General features: G+C 45.5%; 1 protein-coding gene and 1 pseudogene across 1 annotated transcript; both read left to right on the top strand.

The window, feature by feature from the left end:
• Nucleotides 1-834: 834 nt before the first annotated feature.
• RSL1D1 (ribosomal L1 domain containing 1) lies at nucleotides 835-13,235 on the top strand. Its single transcript, XM_020883802.2, has 9 exons — nucleotides 835-1,004; nucleotides 4,092-4,231; nucleotides 6,000-6,138; nucleotides 7,034-7,182; nucleotides 7,271-7,372; nucleotides 9,404-9,497; nucleotides 9,573-9,698; nucleotides 10,597-10,869; nucleotides 12,609-13,235. Exons 1-9 carry the CDS (start codon nucleotides 906-908, stop codon nucleotides 12,930-12,932), a joined length of 1,446 nt encoding a protein of 481 aa, XP_020739461.2. The 5' UTR covers nucleotides 835-905; the 3' UTR covers nucleotides 12,933-13,235.
• A 466-nt stretch (nucleotides 13,236-13,701) lies between these two features.
• LOC110131285 (sterol carrier protein 2 pseudogene) lies at nucleotides 13,702-15,058 on the top strand (annotated as a pseudogene).
• Nucleotides 15,059-15,662: the final 604 nt, after the last annotated feature.

The following is a 15,662-nucleotide window of genomic DNA, read 5'->3' as shown; positions in this document are numbered from 1 at the left end:
CCTAAAAAAAACTCTGGTTTACTTCCGTGGTGAAAGGCCATATGGCCGTTAAAAAAAAAAAGAGACAAAGCCTTAAGTACTGACTTGGACAACTTCTAACATACTTTAAGAGAAACGGGCAACGTACAGAACGATGGGTATAGAGCCTACTACTTGTCTTAAAAAAGAAAAAAAAACTAAATTGAAGCCCAGCCATCCATAAAGAGAAGAAAGTATAAGTATTTCCTGAACATACGTAGAACATCCCTGGAAAGCTCCAGGAGAAACAGGTGTGACCGCGGGGAGGGAGAGGGGCCTTCTCCCGTTTTCCAGTCTGCTCTTACCTCCCGCCTCTGTGAAACTCGAAGCTCAGGAGACAGGCCCCGGCTCACCGTTCGGGCCCCACACCGCTTAACTACTCGCCCAGTGTTTCCAGTGCACGGAACCGTCACCAGCCGGCGGGGGTTCGCCCCAGGTCACCCGGTAGGTAGGTGGTGGGGCCAGATTCCCCACCCCCCGCGCCTCCTTCTCCAAAGTCGGGGTCCACCCAGAGCGGGTGGCCCCACCGGGTAGGCGGACTGGCCTCCCTTTCCGCTTCAGGGTGCTCGCCCGCTTTCGGGGAAGAGTGAGAGCCAGGCGTTGCCAGGCTGCTCCCCGCTCCTCACAGACACCGGGAGCTGAACAAACTTGAGAGGAATCCATGCCCCTCGTCTTAGAGACAGATCGCAGACGCAGAACCTACCTCAGTTTGCTAGAGCCCGCCAATCCCTAACGCCCCGACGCCGAAGCGCTCGACCCCGCGCTCCCGGAAGTGACGCGCCATCCGGTTCCCGCCTCCCAGCTTCCGGCTACGGGCTGGATCCGCGCGTGCGCAAAGAGAGCGCGCTCCAGGGTCTGCACGCGAGTCTCCACGCGGTGAGGGCGACATGGAGGCTTCGGCTTCTACCCCGCCGTCAACTTCAACCGAGACTTCAGCTTCGACTCCAGAGACCCCGGCCGGCCCGGAGCAGCTGGACGAAGAGCAGGTGAGTGGCCCCTGGGCGGGGAGTTTGGAAGCGGGGCAGCCGAGGCCTTGTGAGTCGCGGATTCCGAGAGCGGGTTCCGCGCCGGTGTGGAGGCCTTCTGGGCTTAGAGTCGCTCGTTCGCGGTGTCCTCCGCTCTCCTGCTGCCTTAAACTGCCGGCTAGACGCCCGCCTCCTCCAGCCCTGCGGCCTGGCTCTGTTGAGTTGATTTTTTTTTTTTTTAATGGCCGCTCCGCGCGGCTCTCGGGGTTCTAGTTCCCCGACTAGGGATGAAACCCGTGCCATCTGCAGTGTGAGCTCAGAGTCTTAACCGCCGGACCGCCAGGCGAGTCCCTTACCTTGGGTTGGATTTCAGGTATACTTTGGGGCCCTGGGGTGAGGCCCATCTGGCTCTGCTTCCGTGCCGTTTGCCCTTTTTTGCTTTTGTTTCTTCTAATTCATAAATCTCTCAGTTGATTGCAAATAACTAGCGCAGAACACAGAGTAGCCTCCGAAGAGAAGTCCTGGGAGGAGGCGTCGCAGCACAAGAAGTATCCGGCAGCTGGTCTCTTAACAAGCCCGGAGGGAAACAGGCTCCTGCTGAAACAAGGCCTCCGGCAGTATCCGTCTGAGACAGCTCTCAGCAGCGTGGAGACGGGCCTTCCAGCGAGGAGACTTCACGTCTCTCGGCTCCGGGGTCTCTTTTTGAGGAGTGGTGGTAAAGAACCCACCTGCCAGTGCCGGAGACATAAGAGACGCAGGGTTTGATCCCTGGGTGGGGAAGATCCCCTGGAGAAGGAAACAGCAACCCACTCCAGTGTTTTTTCCTGGAGAATCCCATGGACAGAGGAGCCTGGTGGGTCCATGGGGTTCCAGAGAGTCAGACACCACTGAAGAGACTTGGCACACACAGTTATTACAGGGGAGTGGGTCATGGCTCTATCAGTTGCTCCTTCTGTTCCACACACGTTGCCCATCAAATTTCTCATCTAAAGTAACACTCTCAGTTTACCACTCTGAGACACTTGCAGTCTTACAGCAGGTTTTTTTTTTTTTTTACACTATTCCTTTAGCCAAGGTGTTAACATTAATACAGGTAAGTATCAAGGATTTCCCCCTAACAATCTTTTTTTTTTTTTTGCCATGGTTTTACGTGTATTCCCCATCCCGATCCCCCCTCCCACCTCCCTCTCCACCCCATCCCTCTGGGTCTTCCCAGTGCACCAGGTCTGAGCACTTGTCTCATACATCCAACGTGGGCTGGTGATCTGTTTCACCCTAGATAATATACATGTTTCGATGCTGTTCTCTCAAAACATCCCACCCTCGCCTTCTCCCACAGAGTCCAAAAGTCTGTTCTATACATCTGTGTCTCTTTCTGTTTTGCATATAGGGTTATCGTTACCATCTTTCTAAATTCCATATATATGTGTTAGTATACTGTAATGGTCTTTATCTTTCTGGCTTACTTCACTCTGTATAATGGGCTCCAGTTTGATCCATCTCATTAGAACTGATTCAAATGAATTCTTTTTAATGGCTGAGTAATATTCCATGGTGTATATGTACCACAGCTTCCTTATCCATTCGTCTGTTACAGCAGGTTTTTAAAAAACATTTATTTGACAGATTTGGGTCTTAGTGGCCTCATGTGGAAACTCTTGGTTGCTGCATGTGGAATCTCGCTCCCTGACCAGGGTTGGAACCCAGGCCCCTGCATTGGAAGCACAGAGTCTTAGCTACTGGACCACCAGGGAAATTGCTAGCAGATGTTTTAAAACAACGGATACAGAAGTTCATGCTGGCCACTGTGACTCCGTTTTGAACTGCCTTACAGAGTTTTTGTTGCTCCATCGCTAAGTCATGTCCAACCAGAGCATGCCAGGCTCCCCTGTCCTTCACTGTCTCCTGGAGTTTATGTTCATAGAGTCAGTGATGCTATCCAACCATCTCATCCTCTGCTGTCCCCTTCTCCGAGTTTAACATTGCTTAAATATTTTAAGTTTTTTTTGCAAGATGAGTAGGTATCAGAACACAAAAGGAATCACCTTATAACAGCAATACAGTGGGGCAAGAGAAAAGGGAATGTCTCTAAAACAGGCCCAAATTATACCTTGAAAACCACACGACTGATTTGACTCTTTCTGGTATTCTAAAAGAATGCTTTTCTAAGGTCCTACCAAGTTTTCCTTTTCAGTTCAGTGGCTCAGTCGTGTCCAACTCTTTGCGACCCCATGCAGCACACCAGGCCTACATGTCCATTGCCAACTCCCAGAGTTTACTCAAACTTATGTCCATTGAGTCAGCAATGCCCTCCAACTATCTCATCCCCTGTCGTCCCCTTCTCCTCCTGCCTTCAGTCTTCTCCAGCATCAGGGTCTTTTCCAGTGAGTCAGTTCTTGCCATCAGGTGGCCAAAGTATTGGAGTTGCAGCTTCAGTATCAGTCCTTCCAATGAATATTCAGGACTCATTTCCTTTAGGATGGACTAGTTTTCCCTTTAACATTCTGAAAATTAGGCTTTGTTAGAAATAAAGCTGCAAATTAGCTTAATTTTTTGTTAATTTTAATTGGCGTGTAGGTGCTTTACAATGTTATATTGGTTTCCGCTATACAGCAAGGTGAATAAGCTGTGCGTGTACACATAGCCCCTGCAGTTTGGCCAAGTCGCTTGGCCCTCGGTAACTTCCTCGCATTTAAAAGTGGGCTCCGCTCTCCAGGATCAGAGAAGGTGATGCAAACAGAGCAAGGGGGTCGGGCGGGCTTGGCACGTAATGAGCACTCAGAAAACGTGAGCTGCAGATGTGCTGCGCTTTTATGGGGTTTGCTGACCTCATTGTTGAGTGCAGGGGACTCATGCTGCCGCTTGATGTTCTGTTTAGGCCTTGCGGGGACCTGTGTCTCATGCAGTGGAAACTCAGAGTCTTAACTGCTGGACTTCAGGTGGCTGCATTCCCCTGATTATAAATTGCACATCCTTGATGAGTATGGTTGTGGAGATTACCTGCGAAAATAGAAATTGAAGCAGTGGCAAATTCTGGGGAGGGGCTAGATTCTGAATTTTGCTAAATTCAATTGAAATTTGACTGACTTGTGTATCTCTACTTTGCAGGTTAAGAAGGCAGTGGAGGCTCTGTTGGCACATTCCAGATCCAGGAAAAACGCGAAAGGATTACTTCTGAATGAGAATGAAAATTTCTTTTTAATGGTGGTATTATGGAAAATTCCAAGTAAAGAACTGAGAGTCAGATTGTAAGTTCTTGTCTTCTACTTCTGCTGGTCTTAACTGGTTGGCTGTTTTGTGGAACTTTAACAACTGTCAACTTAGGTTTTGGTGGAAACTTTGCAAAGTCAAAATACCTGATTTGAAAACCATCGGATTTAGACATGCTTAAATTTTCTAAAAATTCCATCAGTTTTCTGAATGGTTGGTGGATGGTTTGATCAAAGCCAAACTCAGTTCTGTTGGATCTGAAAACCTGGTTTTTGAGAGGACAAAGGTTAGAATAAATGAAGCCGCTTTTGTATTTTTATAGAATCTTTTATCTTTCCATGTCAAACTAGTTCCAAGCTAAAATTACTGAGGTGCTAAACTCATTCCTGTATACAGAGACTATTAAAAATTTGACCGTGAATTCCTTACAGAAAAGAAACCCATGAAGATTACACATTCTTATTGCTAGAACTCTTAGGTCAAAGATGCCAGACTTAGCAAATAAAAATACAGGGGAATTTTTTTGTTAGTATAAGTAGGTCCCATGCAGCATGGGGACATAATTATACTTAAAAAAATGTTTCAGGTTTAACTGGGTGTCCTATATTCTGTCTGGTAATCTGCCTCTCTGAAATCCTTCATTTTCAAAGCTGACTCTGTTATAGAAAGCAAGGTGTGGGATAGCTTTTCTTTCCCCCATAAGGGTGGAGGATAGGGGTTATAAATAACTGCAATTGGAGATGTTACCCCCAGATGTCCAGTGGTTAGGGCTTCACTTTCTAATGCACGGGGGTGCAAGTTCCATCCCTGATTGGGGAGCTGGGATCCCCCATGCCTCTTGGCCAAAAACAAAAAGCAGAAACACTGTAACAAAGTCAATGAAGACATCTAAAAACAATTTTTTTTTTTAAAGAATGTTTACAAATTGGGAAGACGCTTTTAACCCTCAGACTCTCTTAACTCATCCCAGTGAACAGCGCTAGCCGTGTTGTTTTAGTTACTGCTTTACATATCTGGCTGTGTCTTTCTTTATCCACACTTTTGCCCTCACATTCTCCAGGTTACTTTCCCAGCTGCTCACCTCTTGGTGATTTCTGCCACTTGCCATCTCATTGTCCAAGTCCTGCTGCTGTGGCTTGCTCTCTTAAACTAACGAAATGTTTCCTCAGGACACAGACCTAGCACCCGAGCTAAGCCTTTTTTTCCCTTTTTGAGACTCAGCATAATGCTTGTTTGCTGGTCCCTGTAGGTTTGCTGGGTTTTCTGTTTTAGCTCTTAAGAGTTATGATTATGGAGCCCAGAGGTTTCTGCAAAGTGGCATTCTGAACCAGAAATGCCATGATGAAACTGGATTACTCTAGCACTTCATAGTACATATAGCAAACATATAAAATAATGATCAGACTTCCCTAGTGGACCAGTGGTTAGGATTCCACCTTCCAATGCAGGAGGCACAGGTTTGAATCCTGGAAGGAACTAAAATGCCATGTGTGTTGTGGCCAAATAATAGTTACGTTTATACTATTTTGAGTGTCCTTGATATATTTTAACTCTTAATCGTATCCCAAATGTTAATGGTATTTCGGTCTGTGGATATTTGTGGTGACTTAGTACTTGAATCTTAACTTTTCTGTACCATTGAAAACTGTGTATGTGTGTGCTGTGCTCAGTAGCTTATTTGTTAAAAAAAAAACATGAATAAAGTTTATTGAAATTACTGGATTTATTGTGTATTCTGTGGAATATAAACATATATATGATCAGTTATAATGCCTTATTCCTTGGTCTGTCTTATGTATTTTGCAGGTCTTTGCCTCATGGTATTCGATCAGATTTAGCAGATGTTTGTTTATTTACCAAAGATGAACCCAATTTAAGCTCTGAACAGACAGAGCGTTTTTATAAGAAGCTTCTAAACAAGCATGGGATCAAAACCATTTCTCAGGTAGGGAGCAGGTTAATATTTCAAGACAACTAAAGAGTGGATTCAGTTGAAGTGACAGGAGGGTCTTCCCTGGTGGTTAAGATCCTGTGCTTCCACTGCAGGGGGCCTGGGTTCAAACCCTGGTCAGAGAACTGAGATCCTTCATGCCTGTTGGCTCTCCCTGCTGCCTGCACCCCCACCCCCCAAAAAAAAGATTTCAGTTAAAACGACAAATAATGCATTACCTAGTACATGTTCCTCTCTTGGGAATTTAATTTTTAAGTTAATTTTCCCTTTTTAACTCTCATTGGCTTTGGGTAGGGCATACTCACTCTACCTTGTAACGAATGAGCTGTTGAGGTTTGTTGGCCTAAGGGCTCTACATGTGCATCAGTGATGTTTCTATCTTGAAGATTTTACACAAGTTGCTCTGTTTTACACAAATTGCTCCTTTCTCCTTCGGGGTGTCCTGGGTTTGCCTCTGGCTCGGCGCTTCCCGCCCTCTTTGTAGTTGGTGGTGCGGTGTCTTTAGCTGAGGGTCCCGCTCATTCCTTTGTGTCCCCAGCATTCATCCTAGTGCCTGTGCTGTTTCAGGCACATTTGTGTCCACTCAGCTGTGACTCCAGGGCTTTTTAAAATCTAAACACAAATTGTCCCTGTATTTCTTCTTCTTGTCCAGGTTCTTAGTTTTTTTGTGTTGTTATACTTTCCCCCCCCCCCCCGCTTTCTTTCTCCTTTTTCTTTTTAATCAAAGTATAGTTGGTTTACAATATTGTTTTGTATCTGTTGATCTCAAACTCCTAATTTGTCCACCGCCTCCCCCACCCCCCCCAGTAACCTTAAGTTTGTTTGCTGTGTCACTGAGTCTGTTTCTATTTTGTATATTCATGTTTTTACATTTTCTTAAATTTTCTAGATTATCCCCCTCCGAACTTTAAAAAAGGAATATAAAGCCTATGAAGCCAAGCTCCGCCTCTTGGGTAGTTTTGACTTCTTCATTACAGATGCCAGAATCAGGCGGCTGTTGCCCTCACATCTGGGGAGGCATTTCTACAACAGAAAGAAGTAAGTTTCTCAGCTGTGCCTGGACTTGAGTAACGTGACCTTCACGGCTGTGTGTGCGCTGTGGTAAAGAGCCATTGTGTTGTTCTAGGGTTCCAGTATCTGTAAACCTTCAGTCCAAGACTTTATCTAGAGAGATCAACGACTGCATTGGGGGAACGGTCTTAAACATCTCTAAGAGCGGCTCTTGCAGGTAGGTAAAAGGCATGAAGGTGTGCCTCTGTTTAATTTTATATTTAGAAATGGTTTTATTGGGGTTGCAAAGAGTCGAACATGACTCAGTGACTGAATGACAACAACGGTGGCTGTATAAACATTTATAAGATGGTGTGAATCAAATCAGACTCTTCAGTTAAAACTAAAATTCATTCCTTAGAAGCATTCAGTTCCTAGAACGGTACTGCCCCCTAGAACTTTCCACAGTGCTGGAGATGGTTTGTGGCTGTGCAGTCTCTTAGGAGAAAAGCCCCACGTGGCTGCTGAGCTCGTGATGTGGCTGCTGCAGCTGAGGAACCAAACTTGCAACCCCTTGATTTTAGCTGAATTTTAAAAGGTGTGTCTGCTGACTTTTACCATATTGGACAGGGCACCTCCAGGTGTTCAGGAAAACAGGAGAATAAGACCAATGCTTAGGGAACGTTAGTAGCTCTGGGCTTCTGTGTTGACCAGCATCATTTATCCTTTAAAGTCCAGGCCCACCTCAGTCTTGCTTTAACTTCTTGAGAAGTGCGTTGCGCATCCCCCGTTTCACCAGCCTGTCTTATATCTTGGCGTGGCCTCGTGGAGCTTCTCCTTCCTGGAGTGCTGAGCTGGGTGGGGACCCCCCCCCCCCCGAAGGCCCCCACTGAAGGCCTTTCAGGGCAGTGGCTGCATCCCAGCCTTCAGGTGGACAGGTAGCGGCTCAGCCTTTTGCCTTTTTTTTAATGGACTGAGAAGCAGGTTGGGTTTGACTGCCTGAAGTTATGTTTGAGTTGGTGGAGGAACATAATTCAGCATCATTTCATAAAGTATGTAATCTGATGGCTGGGACATCTGGTGTGGGGCTAGGCGTCTGCCAGTAGGGCAGGGCTATAGAGCCTTTCCACCCGGAGATTCCCCGGAAGCCCATGTCAACTCAGTGGTCACCTCCATAACAAAACGGTGTCTTGGCTCTGCTCACCAGGGAGGCCAGCCCTCAGCAGTGTCTCCGGGTGAGTTAGAGCAGGGCATGGCTGGGGAGACTGGTGGACTCTGGTGTCATCTTCTGCCTGCAGGTGGGAACCCTCCTACTTGGGTGAGTTAAGCAGCTCAGTAGAGTCGATGGTCAGGCCTGGACCCCCCACTCTATAGATTATAGGCTGACCTGAAAGTAGTGGTTCATGGGAAGCAGTTAGCTTGAGGGTCAGAGGCCTGGTTCAGGCTACGCTTCAGGTCGGTGCCAGTGGGCACACAGAATGGGCGACCCCTTCTTTGGTTTGAGAGAGGTGGGATCACCAGCCCATGTCACTCTCATTCTGCAGATACCCCACCAACAGCCAGCCTGCCTGTCAGCTCCCCTGGTAGGGAGAGTGGGAGCTGGCAGGACCTGGGGACCTGGTGGCTGAGCTGTGGGCACTTGCAGGCTCTCCACTGGCCCGTGGGTGCCCTGTGCTTCAGCTGAGGAGATAGTTTTGCTCTCAGCCAGAAGATGCTATTCCACGAGCAACGGATGCTGCGTCAGGGCAGTGGGGCTCTAAAGATAGCAGGCGGTCCTCCTGGGAGTGGGTCCTTTCCAGAACAGCCACTCTTGGGGGTTATCACCCTCAAAGCTTGAGGGGCTGGCCTGGGGGCCCGTGTTCTCCAGAATGCAGGTGGGGTTCCCGGCGGCCCTCGCACTGGCCCTGCCAGCCTCTCGCTCACTTCCTGTTTTGCTGGCGGGGGTATGGTGACTTCACAAAGCCGCGGTAGTCTCTGCTGTACCGTGAGGTGACTCAGCCGCACCCATACACGGACCCCTCCCTCCCGGATTCCCCCATCTGGGTCACCAGAGAGCAGCGGCTCATCACCTCCGGATATTTCAGGAGGAGGGTATTTCTTCTAGGGCAGGAAAGGTGATCATCTCTTAAATGGAGGACCTAAAGATCTTAATGTTTTGACCCTAAAAAAAATGTTTGGGTTGTGTACTTCTGTTTCTCATTTACCAGCCTATGCTTTATTCTGAGAAACAAGCTATGTTTTCATATCTCTGTGTCGGATGCTTTTTCAGCACTATCCGCATTGGTCACACGGGGATGCCGACTGAGCACATCGTTGAAAATGTCGTTGCTGTTGCAGAAAGGCTCTCGCAGAAACTGCCAGAGGTACGGTCTCGCAGTCCGTCCTTCATATCAAGGAAGCAAAACCTGCACGGGTGACGTTGCTCTTCTCTGTTTCAGAAGTGGGAGAGCGTGAAGCTCTTGTTCGTGAAGACTGAGCGGTCAGTGTCCCTGCCTGTCTTCTCGTCCTTTGTCAGCTGTCAGGGCGAAGCCCAGGGACTCCGCGCACGAGACCTGTTGAAAAAGGTTAGTAGAAGTTCATATCCTGGACAGGCTTCATCATGTCTGTAGGCACAGCTCAAGAAGAGAGAACAGAGGTTCAGAAGAGCCTACAAGAGAGGTTGAGAGGAAGAGGAAACCCAAAATCTAGGCTGTTGAGTATTTGGTTATTCGTGGGCAGAATGTGAGACTGCCTGAGGCTGGCGGGCCTCTTGGTTCTGGCTCGTGGGTTTTAAGTACTGCTGGTACTACTGTAAGAGAGCAAAGGGAACCTTTTGTTACTGGCTGGACCAGTCTCCTGGTTGAATCAGTCTTTCTCCAGCCATGTTCATCCACGTGTCCAATGAGTGGGGGGTTTTTTTTTTTTTTTTTTTGGTTTTGTTTTTGTGCCTGAAAAACAATGTCCCATATATAAGTTAAACTACACACATCCTCCCATATACTTTAAGTCATCTTTAGGTTATAATACTGAATGTAGTGTGAATGCTATGTAAACAGTTGCCAGAGTGCAGCAAATTTAAGTTTTGCTGTTTGGAGCTTTGGGGATCCCCGCCCAGAACATTTTTGATTCACACGTGATTGAGTCTGTAGATATGGAACCCTCCATGTGTGGAAGACCAGCTGTTTCACAACACATACTGTACAGTTCTGGATTATTCGTAACTCAACCTATAGACAAAGTTGACTTCCACGCAGCCGGTGACTACACACTTTACATACTCAGATTCTGGATAGAATTTACCACATAAAATGCATCTTTGGCTGTGGATATGAGACAAAGTGACATTGGGTTTCAAGTTGTGGCAGTGGGGCTCGTTTGCTTGGATCTTGTGCAAGTCTAGGCCCTTTCAGGAGCCGATGAAAGACCTGACTGCACGTGCTAAGAAGATTCTGCCCTTAAAATTATGCTTGGTTGTTTTTGGAGGTATCAAAGAAAAGCCGAAAGAAGAAGTCAAGAGCTCTTAAAAGACAGCAGGAGAAGAAAGAGAAGAAGCTTCTGAAGCAGGCTAGAAAGGCCAAACCTGCCCCGACGACAGACGCGGCGGCTCCCAAAACCGGGGGTGCTTCAGCCCAGGACCCTACACCCCAGAAGGAGACTGGTGGGGTGAGCGCCCTGCCTAAAGCACAGGGCGATTCTGAAGATGAAATCCCATTGCTGGTGCCATTGAAGGAAACTCCAGCTGCAGGAAGCACCAAGGTATTTTCATTAATATTGGTGCCCATTGTGGATGGTTCTGGGGCCCACGTGTGCCAGCAGGCACTGCTGAGGGGCAGGAAGTGCTACACCTGGGAGGCAGCTCTTGTAAAAATTTGTGAACTAAGGGATGAAAAATACCAGGGTGAGCCCCAAGAACCTTTGACTGACTCTGCCTCCCTCCTTAAATACTGGAGTGATGTGTAGTCAGCCAAGGCTTTCTTCATGTACCTTGGAATCAAGGGAGACACAGCCATATTAGTAATGCTAATAATTCAACCATGTTGCCTGTGGTTTTGAAGAGCAGATTGAGTTTCTGAAGGTGAGTCCTCAGTCACCACATCATTCATCTCAGGAAACTTACCTGAGAGGAAACCTGGGTGCTGGGTCCCGCCTCTGACACCTTTTCAAACACTCGGCCCTGCGTGGCTCTTAACTGAAGTCTGACTTCATGGGATTCAGAGGAGGTGGTTATAAGGAACTGAAGTTTTTTATTTTGGGGTGCTTTGTTAATGTTTTCACTCCATCCAGCTACTAGGGAGAGACTCAGGGGAGCAGTGGGTCCTTTTTAAGAGATTGGAGGGTGGCCCTCGTGATGTGTCTGGGAGACTCACAGCGTCTCTGGGCACAGCCCATCAGGGTCGTCCCACAGCTATCACTACACTTTACATGTTCTGTATTTTTATAACAGTAATCCTTAAAATCTTCAACAAAATTACAATTATCCTCTGTTAGTGAAAATATTCCTTTTTAAAGTATCCCCAAAGTGCTATTGAGATTTTTTTAATATACTTGAAATTAATGTTGGTGATCAGTATGTTTACTGTAAGCAGCATAATTGTTTCTAGAAGAAGTAAGCTGTATTTGTTTTAATGTGACATGCTGGAGATTAAAGAGGGGAAAGCATCGCTGCTGGGGTGATACGATTCAAGAGTATTCAGGTGTTGGCAGTTCCCTGGAGGTCCAGTGGTTGGACTCGGCGCTTTCACTGCCGTGGTCCTGGGTTCGATCCCTGGTTGGGGAACTAAGATCCCACAAGCTGTGTGGCATGGTTGGAAAAGAGTGTTGAAGTGTGTGTGCCTTTTGAACCACCTAGGAAATTTGGGGAAAGATAGAAAAGTTTCATCATATTTTTAATGTTTTTCAAAATTTCCATCTGTTGTTTTATATTGTCAGAAACAAAGTCCTGTTGGTGGTTTTGTCTATATTGTCTCTCTCTGTGGGACACAATCCATTGCTGGAATGTTATCCTTGGATCATCTAGGGTGCTTGGAAAATCCAGGCGTCCCAGCCTGGAGTACAGTCCCCGCTTTTTTCTAACATGCACCACAGTTGATTTTCACTGGGTAACCAGCCAACCAACCTGGTTTTCAGCAGGGTAACCCAAGGCCCTAACCCACATATGGGGAATTTACTCCTGGGGGTGAAGAAGAGTCAGGATGAGGTCACAGGTCTCCCTGCCATGCTCCCAGCGCGTGCTTCCCGGACCCTTAGCCCCAGCCATAGGAGAAGATGTTTTTCCTCTGATTGGACCAAGAAAATGCTAGGGTCCTTTCTACAGTTGTTAATAATGAAATGCAGCTGCCTTTCAAAATGTTTGCAAGTCACAAGGAAAAGGCCATTCCTTACTCTCTGTGCTGCAGTGTGCCTTTTAGGGGCTCTCTAAATTTTAAGAACAGAAGCTCTTTGGGTTATGTTGTCAGTAGTCTGGCCCATATTCACCACCTGTTTCTTTTTCTTAGATACAAAAAGCTGCCGCAGGAAAGAAGTCTCCAAGAAAGAGCCCTGGTCCCAACACAGCCCGTGGGAAGAAGAGAAAGGCCTCCCCAGCCCTGGAGACCCCAGGAGCTGCGAAGGCCAAGACCCCAGGGAAAGGCCCAGAGGGGGCCAGAGTCAAAGAAGAGGCGGCGAAAGAAAGAAACTCTTCACTGGGCAGTAAAGACCCAAGACAGACTCCCGAGAAGCCAGAGGCCAAGCTCTTCGCTGCTGCTAGTAAATCTGCGAAAAAAGCCCCCCGAACCCTGACACAGCGACCCAAAAAACCCAAAGTACGCAAGGCAACCTAAAATCAGAGACTTAACCAGCAGGAAATTCAGCTATCCAAAGAGCTTGTAAAAAAATGCCTGGGTTCTGACTCTGACTCCTGCTGCAACCTCAGACTGAGGCCTACCTAGACTTCAGTATATTTTTTAATACATCCACAAGTAATTCTGATCCATATTCGTGGGTGTATAAGAACCAGTAGTTGAAAGTAAGTCCATTTATTTTGTTGTTGTTCTGTGTATTTACTAATATAATAGAGGGAAAATACAGTGCTTCTTCGTGGTTGTGTTTTTTATTATTATTAAAGTGTCACATTTGTTTCACGATACACTGTTGGCATTCCATATCTTGTTGGTGTTTTATTTGAATGCCTGTGAGATAATTCTTTTCTTCATCTGCTTTCAGTCATTTGTTCACTTGACAGCTCCATTACAGTAATTTGTGCAGACGTATCCAGAGCTTGTCTGCAGGCCACTGGTGGACTTGCATGTGAATCAGCCATGGAACTGGTGACCAACTCCAGTTTCATGGCCCCCATGCTGAGTTGGGTCTTGGAAAACACCCTTGAATCAGAAATAAAATAATTGATTCCATGGCCCAAGGTTCCAGATCACTGAATTAGCATACATTTGTTGAGGGAAGTTAACCGCCATCATTTAGAGAAGCCCTGGATCCAATCCCGCACGCTGGAGGCAAGAAAATACTTATTTCCCATAGCCTTTCCTTATTCCTCCAGATTACTCCTCACCCTACATAGATTTACTTACCTAAAGGGGAGGAAGCTCAGGAGGAAAGACTAAAACTTCAGGTCAGGCTCTGCAGCATAATTTAGGCCTCGGAGGAGCTGCCGTTGTCACGCTGTACAAGATGGGCTTTCCTGAAGCTGCCAGTTCTTTAAGAACTCATCAAATTGAGGCTGCTCCAACCAGCTCTGCTGTTAATGGATTTAAGGCAAATCTTGTCTTTAAGGAGATTGAGAAGAAGCTTGAAGATGAAGGAGAGCAGTTTGTGAAGAAAATTGGTGGTATTTTTGCCTTCAAGGTGAAGGATGGCCCTGGGGGTAAAGAAGCCACCTGGGTGGTGGACGTGAAGAACAGCGAAGGATCTGTGCTGCCTAACTCAGATAAGAAGGCTGACTGCACAATCACAATGGCTGACTCGGACTTACTGGCTTTGATGACTGGTAAAATGAATCCTCAGACGGCCTTCTTTCAAGGCAAATTGAAAATCAACGGCAATATGGGTCTGGCTATGAAGTTACAAAATCTTCAGCTTCAGCCTGGCAAAGCTAAGCTGTGAACGCCCTTTGCCTCCTTTGAAGATCAAGATGAGATATATAGATATATATCCATATATTTCATTGTCAGAACTTAGATTGAAACTATACATTGGGAAATAGCATGAGATTTGTTTTTAAATGGGTGTGATCAATTCTGTTTTTTCTAAGCACTGGATGAATAGAACCTGATGGTTTACTACTGCTTTGCTGAGTTGCAAACAACTGTGCATTACAGAGTTAATGTGGTAATTATGGTTTGGGGGTAAAATTGAGTTTTAGAATAAAGTTAGAAATAGCAAAATACAAAACGTATGTAAACAGAAGCTCTCAGTTTGCTAGTAATGTATATTTGAAGATTATTCTGCTGAAATTTCAAGTTTTCCTTGGGAGAATGAGGGAAGAAACAAAATACCATTATTAGCTTACCAGTAATTAATATTGTGCATTTAATGACAAAATTCTGTACTGGGATTTTTGTTTTTAAAAAAATAAACTTTAAAAATTTGAATTTCATGCCATCAAAGTGGCATTTTCTTCCCAAATCAAAGAAATGTGATCAAAGCTTGGGAGTAAAAATCTACCACTGAACCCCAGGCCTATTTTTTTAAATAAAAATATTTTTAAATGAGATTTGTTCTTGAAAAAATCAGCGTGTAAGAGTCACAAAATGCTGTTTTGAAAGTAATTCAGTGAATGGAGTTTGTTTTGAGATGCACAGTTTTCAAATTATAATCTTGTATTAATTTAAATTTGTAACATTCTTAATTATAATTTTTCTTTTTCGTATGTTAGTTTAACCGCATTTATCTTCCTAGCTTTTCTAATGCTAATGTTATTTCTAATAACTCAGTAAAATGTGGGGTAAAATAATGTTTTTGGAAGAATATTTAAAATAGCTCTTCCTCAAAAAAAAAAAAGAAAAAGAAAAAAAACTTCAGGTCATTGTCAAACATACCTGAGGCAGTAAATTGACTTTGTAGGTACTTCCGCTGGATTTGAACTGGAGTATATGTCTCTAGTAGTAAGTGATGTAGTTACTAGTACAGAAAAGACAAAGTGAGGCATGCTTTCAAAGATCATGTCATTGATGAATAGAACAACTAAAGGAGTAAGAGCTTTAGGTGGTTCTCCAGGTTTTTAAATCATGAAAGCTTTTGAAACAAAGTTTTTCACTCCACTGTCATTTTAGACTGTTTAAAGTGAGTACACTGTGTTTAATGTAGGGGTTTAGCATAATTAATTTGTTTACCATAGAAAGTAGATTCCATAGGAAGGTGTATTTAAGACTATAAACCTATAATTAAAAATTAAAGACAATCCAATTTTTTAAATGAGCAAAGGGTCAGAATGGACATTTGCCCAAAAGAGATACACAAATGACCAACAAGCACTTGAAAAGATGATCATCATTAGTCATCAGGAAAATGCTAATCAAAACCACGAGATATACCACTTGACCCTAAAGGACAAGAGG

The sequence above is a fragment of the Odocoileus virginianus genome, chromosome 33, assembly GCF_023699985.2.
Source record: "Odocoileus virginianus isolate 20LAN1187 ecotype Illinois chromosome 33, Ovbor_1.2, whole genome shotgun sequence".
Classification (NCBI taxonomy): Eukaryota; Metazoa; Chordata; class Mammalia; order Artiodactyla; family Cervidae; genus Odocoileus; species Odocoileus virginianus.
Note: the sequence above shows the minus strand (reverse complement) of the source record. Positions and strands in the feature narration are given on the sequence as shown.